Source organism: Blennius ocellaris, assembly GCF_963422515.1.
Source record: "Blennius ocellaris genome assembly, chromosome: 24".
NCBI classification, from domain to species: domain Eukaryota; kingdom Metazoa; phylum Chordata; class Actinopteri; order Blenniiformes; family Blenniidae; genus Blennius; species Blennius ocellaris.
The window spans coordinates 7178532-7186725 of NC_137673.1; the positions used below are offsets into that span (position 1 = coordinate 7178532).

Here is an 8194-nt window from a genome sequence, read left to right on the forward strand (position 1 = left end):
GTTTGAGTTGCGTAATGAAGCCTCTGTGATGTGAAGCAGCCACTTAACATGCTTCACGCTGCCCTCGCTCCCCGGCAGTCTGCTGCCCTGACTGTACGCAGGTCCGATAGCAGCAGTGTTACATAAAAGTAGAGATTAGCAGCTGAAGGAGATCCACTTAATCACCCATCGCATATTTTTCATGAAAGTCTGCTCGAGTCAAAGCGGCATCAGCATTTATTTTTTTTTGCATTCTGGCGACACTGGAAGCTTCTGATCGCAGGTGAAGGTTCAGACTTTTTCCAAAAATGCGCGGTGGTTTTCTGAGCCGGCTTCTCTGCCGCCCCCTCAAGAACTGTGTGTTCTGCCTCGACGCGTCTGTCCTCGGCAAAGCTAAACGCAGCGCCTCCCTCCCTCCCTCCTTCCGCGGGAGCTCTTGTAATGTGGCGTCTAACAGCTGGTGGAGGGGGGGGCGCCACCGCCGCCACCGCCGCCGCGCAGCAGCAGCATTCAGCACTTTGGCTTCGATTCAAAGCAAATCCAATCGGTCGCCATGGTTACCGGCCGTCTGTAACGCGAGCGGGGACAGCGAGTGTGGCGAGCGGTCCATTTCACAGTCCGGCAGCCGGCGGATCCTGCTGCCGCGAAGATTCCGAGTTCAGCCGAGTTCAGCTTCGCTCCTTTTCTACTTTTCACACCCAGAGCGGCAACGTTTACACGCAATCAAGCATCCACGATCAGAAATGCTGTCAGATTCAGTGGCAGTTAATTACGGTTTTTTTAAAATCTTTACAAGGGTTCTGGAACTATTTTGGAAGCGTGCAGTGAAAAACGGTGGAGAGGTTTCCAGTACTCTTCACCTGCTCACAGACAATTAAAGATTTCCCAGAAGTAGTTATATTATTATATTATGCCGTGTCCACAGACGGTGAACTTTAGTTTTTTTTCCCAGAAGTGTTCACAGATTCTGGATTTCAAACGGACAAAACCCTTTAAGTGGTTTATTAGTCCAAAGATAACGATTTGTTGGCAAGCAGTGGTGGTCAGAGGTTTGAGAGTGAGGGATATTAACAGACAGTGGAACCAGAAGCGCTCGCAGGTGATGGTTTGTGTTCAAATACAAACGGTTCTTTTCCCCTAAATTGTGTTTAGTGGGTCTAAATGTCCAAAACGTCCCATGACTGCACAAAGAGGACCTCAATCACAGATGGAATCCTTCATTGTTGATGTTTTTACCTTGTGACGAGCTCCACTGGTGGACGTGTCCTCGTGTTTACTCCTGCGGTGCTCAACGCGTCACTGACCTGTTGATTATCGCCTTAATCACCATTTTGCAGGTTCATCATTTGGACTTGCTGCTGAATTCTCCGTCACCATTGTTTGTCCTCACTTGAACCCCGATGCAAAACACTCACTACCTGTTGTCAGAGATAATGAGGCAAAGCGACGTCTCCCGGGGAGACGTCCCCGGGAGACGTCCCCTGATTTGCCGTTCTCCCCCAACAGGCTCCCACAACAAGGAGCCGGCGGCCTCCTGCTGCGACGCCAAGCAGGGGCGGCAGGCGTACGCCTCCGGGGAGAGGAGGGAGTCCGCCGAGGAGGGGGAGGACGAGGAGGACGAGGAGGAGGAGGAGGAGGGCAGGGAGGAGGAGGAGGAGCAGAGGCCTCTGTGCGCCGGTGTGCTGGGTTACCCGGTGGTGAGGGACCACGCCCTGGGCCTCGGGCTGAGCGGCGCCCAGGACGCCCAGGCTGCAGAGGGCGCGCAGAGCCAAGAATATAAAGGTGACACACACACATTTATGTATTTAGTTTTATTTGTCTGTTTAAAAACAAAGAAAATTGTCTTTTTTCCTTTACTTTTTTTTTTTTTTTTACTTTTTATTTACCTTTTTTTCCAGCTTAACATAGAACAAAATGTGAGACGAGATCAGTGATGCAAAACACAAACAGACAAAAAACAAAAAAAAATTATAAAAATAATAACATTTATTTCACATAAATTAAAAATTAAAAAAATTATAAATCAAATAAATAAATGAAATTAATTAATTAATTAAAATAAATAAATAAATTATTGTAAAAGGAAAGAAAAAAAATGGACAAATTCCTGTACTTTTTGATTGATCCAAGACGTCATCGTCATTTTAAAATGCTCCTCAAAACTGAAACGTGCAGAATGTAAGAGGATTATATCCAGCTGCCGGCCCTTTTGATCAGCGATCGAACATGCAACCCTGCCGCTGAACGATGACTCGCTCTACCCACTAAGCCCCAGTTGGTGGAGCTTAACGCACTGTCACTTTAAACGCACTCCTTTATGATTGATTCCGAGCAAATTTCATCACCGGACAGACTCGTTCAGCACCAAAACTTGGATCTTGTCCTCCAGGTTAATTGTTTTCTCTGAATCGCCTGTAAGTGTGAATATGAGTCTGTCTGAGGAGGAGGAACCAGGAACCCAATCACAAGTCCTTTGAAACACATATTAATCTGGAGTCAAGGTGTGGAGAAGACTTCACGTCCACGTGATTCCATGCTGCGCTGGAGAAACTGCGCCAGTAATATCCCATAATTCAGCTGTAAGAGGATTTCTGCTGGAGTCCAGGGCAGAGTTATATTGATTCCTATAAACAAGGGACAGGAAATGTCCTTTTAATGGAAAGTAGAGGGGAGAACTCCCACCGAGGGGCGAGAGAGCGACTCCCTGTGAAGGATCCAGAGCTTCACACAGTTAAATGACGAGACGGCACAGAAGAACCAATGCCTCCACGGACCTCACCTATGTAATAACTGGAGTCATTCAGAGAAGTCCTTCATTCATCCCGTCTCCCTGTTTCCATGCATACATCTCTCTCTCTCTCTCTCTCTCTCTGTCTCTCCCAGCAGAGCTGCCCGGGAAGGAGTGGACGCGACCCGGCGAGGCTGCAGGAGACTCGGCCCAGTGTCCGGAGACGCCGGCCGGAGAGGACGACAGCGACACGGACCTCACCTACGGCGAGGTGGAGCAACGGCTGGACCTGCTGCAGCAGCACCTCAACAGGTCGGCCCTACAACCCTGCAAACTGCAGCCACAGCGAAAATATATCAACTATACGAAAGCGGAGCAACCGTGATATTTATTGGACAATTTGTCCTAAACACAAATACCCGTGGTTATATTCTATTCCACTATTCAGGTTTCAGGAAAAGCTATAAACATTTAAACATTAACAGCCAAAAGACACAGTTTCTTGATCATTTCTCCATTATTACTCCTATTAATTAACACAGTTGCCACCAACAATTCCACGGTACGTCCAGCAGCTGAGGACGTGCAGAGTAAGTCCACACGGCACTTCTTCACCACAGAGTTGAACCTGAAACTTGAAAATGAAGTGGCACTTATTCAGCGGCATGACGCAACCTGCTGCAATGGGAGACGGGAGCAGGTACTTTGTTTTTCCGTCTCATCGGGTAAAATGTGCAAAGTTCACACTTATTTACACATGCCAACGTTCAAGGTGAAAACTTGAGATCGGCGATACCGGGCTGCAGTTGTGGTAGGATTTAAATAGATAAACAGTGAGTCAGTAATTAATCAGACATCTCAAATTCTAAATTCTCTCATTTTGACCCAAACAATTAATCGCGGTTTCGGGGTTTTTTTTGCTTCATGTTTCTCGCCAGTGTTTCTGACCCTAGACTGGGTCGTCGGCTTGTTTTCAGCAGGTCACAAACTTTTTGCAAGGGGAAAAACAAGAGCAAGATCAATTTGATTGAACTGAATCTTTGAGGCCTTGAGCTCCTGGAGTGTATGCAACACACATGCATTTGTTTCCTTCAGGCGCCCCCTTGTGTTTGACGTGAGTATTGACACTCTGCTGTCAGAACCTCAGTGTCCTGCCTCCTTGTATATTCATGTCATGCTGTGATATGGATTCAAGGGCGAGTTCGTTTCAGGAAAGACGGTTAAAACACATTCGAGGAGGGATTTATTAAGAACACTGATCTGAGACCTTGATTGTTAATGCACCTGCCACGGGGACCAAACCTAACGGGAAGACTTTGAGATGAACAAAACTTCGCCATCAGTTACAAGTTTCCCAGCTGATGAAGCGAGAAGAAGCTGATGTCTATGAAATAGTCGATTAAATGATCTGATTTCTCGAGCTATCTGAGAACAGTGTGGTAGTTTCAGGGCGTTGTTGAGCATTATGGATCAGGTCTTCCAGCTCATCCTGAAAAAACCCAATGAAGAGGGTTGCATAAGGGTTAGAACCCGGGAAGGACTCCAATCCAATGAGTATACCGGAGGCCCGGCCTGTCATTTTTTATTAAAGTGACGGAATCAGCATCTTAATGCGACGTACAGTTTCATCTTTACTGCACAGCGATGCCTCATTTACATTGTAGTGTGCAAATGAATATTGATTAAACATAAAATAAATAATCAACTATCCGCTTTAAATCCGTCACGATCTCCCGAGTGTTTCCCTCAAAGGTGCCGAGCGCTTCCCTTCCTGTTTTTCGCTTCATCACTCAGACTGGAGTCCCAGATGACGGCTGACATCCAGGCCATCCTGCAGCTCCTCCAGAGGCAGACCACGGCCGGCCCGCCCGCCTACAGCACCGTCACCTCCAGCCCCGAGTACCAGAGGCCGGCCATCAGGATCCAGCCCGTGTCGTCCGTCCAGACTGATCTCAGCCTGGGCCCGGCGCCGCCTCGGCCGCAGGTACACAACTCGCACGGAAAACTAACAATACGGGAAGAATTCATTGTTACTGACGCGTGTGCAGCACATCCACCCCTTTGGACATTTCTCAACGGCCTCAAGGCTCAATGTGAGGACCAAGTCGCTTCACCAGTTGATGGTGTGGCTCAGAATGTTACTGATGCAACACATTTCTATGCCGATGACACAGTTGTCGACTCTCGCTCTAACAGCTTTGGACATTCGATGTTATTCAGTCTCAGCTATCCCATATTGTGGATAAAATAACGGGGAAGTTGTTGACGGTGCCAGAAGATCCTTCCATAATATCTGTTTGGTGAAAAAGAAAAAGAAAAAATTAAAACAGATTTTTCTTGTGAAATGAATCCTGGTTTACATTCCATACCTGTAAGAAGCTCGTTGCTTCCTTCCTTCGTTTATAAACATCTACTCTGCTTCTTTAGCTCTTCTATGTCAACCGAGAACAGGTTACATTGTGACCTAGAATTTAAATATCCGGTTAATATTCGCCAGTTCGTCGGCTTCAGGTGTTTGTTAGTGTCTGTGTTTTGTATTTCCAGAGTCCTGGCTTGGAGAGGGCCCCGAACAAATCCAAAGAAACCTCCCCAGTCCTCCTCCACACAGAGACTCTTCCAGACGGCGACTTTGCCGGACTGCTGGAGGCCGAGGCCGAGCAGAAGCGCCCGCTGAACGACGTGGACTCGGCCGAGCGGCTCCGGCAGGCGCCGCAGGGGCTGCCGTCGAGCCGACAGGCCTCTTTACCGGACGTACCCAGCAGCTCAGGAATGTTGGGACTCCACAGGCCAGTGTCTGACCCGGGGCTTCCAGGAAAGTAGGACCCCCCTCCGCTCCCTGCCCCCCGCCCACCACCAACCGTTCCAACAGTGACTGAAAGTCTTCTCTCAAGCTTGACTCAGGGTCTAAGAAAGAGACTGAATATGCAAAGGATAGAAACTGTAGACTCTTCCATTCCTTTTGAGAAAATCTCCCAGATCCCCTCCCCCACATTCCCCTTTAGATGTATAAAGTCCATTTATACAGAGGTATTTATACACTATATTATTATCACGTGTAAAGTCATCATCGACCATGTACATAGTTCCAATAGAACACTGCCAGCAATCCAAGGCACCTGACGTGCTCTTTCTAGAAGATATGCATGATTTTGGTTCTCATGTTTTTCTTTTCTGTCGCATGTTCCTCACACTCTGCAACTCACCAGGCATTCAGGTGTGACCGCGGCATGCTCAGACTACTGTAGCTAGCAAGTCTGCTTTTCTACGCCCCGTCCCTCCTCGCGGGCAAAGCCAGCTACTTGAACCGCCATTCGAGGCATTTCGATGTTTCGCCCTTTTCATCCGCAGCTCCAGACAACCGGACGGCGTCGCACGCCCTGGAGGGTACGTGTCTGTATGTTTAGCGTGCCTACTGCACACCACTTTGCCACAAGAGAAGACGAGACACTTCCCACTCCGCTCCGAACGCCGGCCTCAGTGCGACAATGAGACGTGAAGCAGCCGCGTGGACGACGCCCCATAGCACAACCATGACGTTCGTCAGTCTTTGAGAGCAATAATGTCGGGCCAGTACAGGAACATTTCTGGAGTTTAAGCCGCTCTGGAAACAACCTTTTTTTTTCTTAAAGCTCAGCATTTATGTTATGGATTCATTTGCCACAAGATGTCGGCTGTTGGGAGAGTTGTTCTTCTCTGACCGGCGACGCACGAACACACACGGCTGCACAATGTTGCGACGACGTTGAGCGCTGCTGTATAAACACGTACGTACATGATGTTAAAAGTCGCACCAGCTGTGATTGGTCCTTGCTTTTTCCATCTACATTTCCCACAAGCACATTATAAAGAAGTGCAGAAGTTTTTGTAATTTTTTTCACGCTTCTGTCGTCCGTCCTTTTAAACAGGCTTCATGCACATTGCACACGTTGATATTTAAATAACGATGAATCTGTGACATATTGTGCAGCCCTACTGGACAAAATGCTGATGAATTGGCAAAGAACATTCACGCAAGATATCCTTCATAGACACAAACGTAGTCGACAGATCTATAAGTGTATTCATGCATCTGAATGCACGTTTCTTATGAATGTATATCTGTAAACGTGTGTGTGTGTGTGTGTGTCAGTGAGGAACAACAGTCCTGAGAGTCTGCTGACCATTCTGTCGCATGTTTTAGGTCTTCCATAATCCTACCAAGTAAAGAATCATCTTCAAGGAATGTCAAGAAAGGTGACAACAACAACAACAAATATCCAACTGTTTGTGTTTCAAAGGCCTGGACTCGGCCTTGAACAGCCTTAGCTTTATCCGCCTCCTCCACCGCCACACATGTAAATGTACTCAAACTCTTAACTGCATGATGAAGTTAGTCCTCTTAGTTTTCCGGCGCCACAGCAACACGTATTGCATGACTCCACTCTAGCCGGCCGACACGTCATCGTAGCGCACGGCGCTCGTCCACACCGACCTCCAGGAAACGCTTCCACCTATTTTTCTAAAAAAAAAAGAAAAGTATTTCACCCGCCATTATTTTTCTAGTTTATGGTTTGCGAAGACCCCTTGCTTCTTAGTTGGACTGGTGACGACGGACGCCGCCATTTGAAGCCTCTCCATGTAGCAAGCAGGACGTTCGGGGTCGGTCGAGTCTCACGCGCATTGATCCTTCATGTCGTTTTCTGCACAGCGCGTCTACGTCTCCCATGTTCCCTCTCGGACCGCTCAAGACGGGGGAGTCGACGCCCCTCCATCCCGCCCCCAACACCATGAATCCCTTTTCCGACTTCCCCTCCATGGAAGCCGCGGTGACGTGGAACCCGGACGTTCTTAAAAGCACCCCCTTTGATAAGATTCCTCTCAGATGTAGAACAAAAGTGGCTCAAGCCTAAAAAGTCAACGCGAAGTCGTCCGCTGAACTTTCAATGGGATTTGCAAACTTTTGCACAGAGATTAGAAGAAAAGAAAAGAAAAAAACAAACAAAACAAAAAAAAAACTTGCTATACTGGAATATAAATGTCACTTTTTAAATCTAGTGCTGTTCACAATTGTTTTTATGCATTTTTTAAATGTTTGCCACTGTATTTTATACAATGCAACACTTAACAGCTAATTTGAATGTTTCTGTTCTTAACTATATTTAAAGAAATGAAATATATTGTGTAAATAGACTTTGGGAGGGCGGGGGACTTGCGCAGTTGTATAAATGAATAAAAAGAATGCATACTGATTGAAGAAGTCTTTATTGTGGACGAGAAACTGTCACACATTTGGTATCGATCTCAAATGGCATTACTCAAATTACTTGAATACTGAACGATATTCACGAGTTTTAAAGCAACACATACTGATATTGAAAGCATTGTGACAAGAATACACTTTAACTTACCCTCGGTTCTCTTCACTTCCCCCTAGCGTTAAAAGAATTAACGTTTGCTGTTCCAACTTCACTGCAATCACATCTGTTCTACATTTAATGTGTGAGGGTC

At 46.9% G+C, this 8194-nt stretch overlaps 1 protein-coding gene across 1 annotated transcript in view; it reads left to right on the forward strand.

The window, feature by feature from the left end:
* The window catches only part of LOC308147712 (voltage-gated inwardly rectifying potassium channel KCNH7-like), a gene marked incomplete at both ends in the record, with an annotated part of 57202 nt that extends 51675 nt beyond the window's left edge, over positions 1-5527 (forward strand). The window contains 4 exons of the mRNA XM_080520025.1: positions 1486-1761; positions 2866-3019; positions 4502-4691; positions 5252-5527. Of these exons, the coding sequence (XP_080376151.1) occupies positions 1486-1761; positions 2866-3019; positions 4502-4691; positions 5252-5527 (896 nt within the window). The remainder of the gene's footprint in view (positions 1-1485; positions 1762-2865; positions 3020-4501; positions 4692-5251) is intronic.
* Between the last annotated feature and the right edge of the window lie 2667 nt (positions 5528-8194).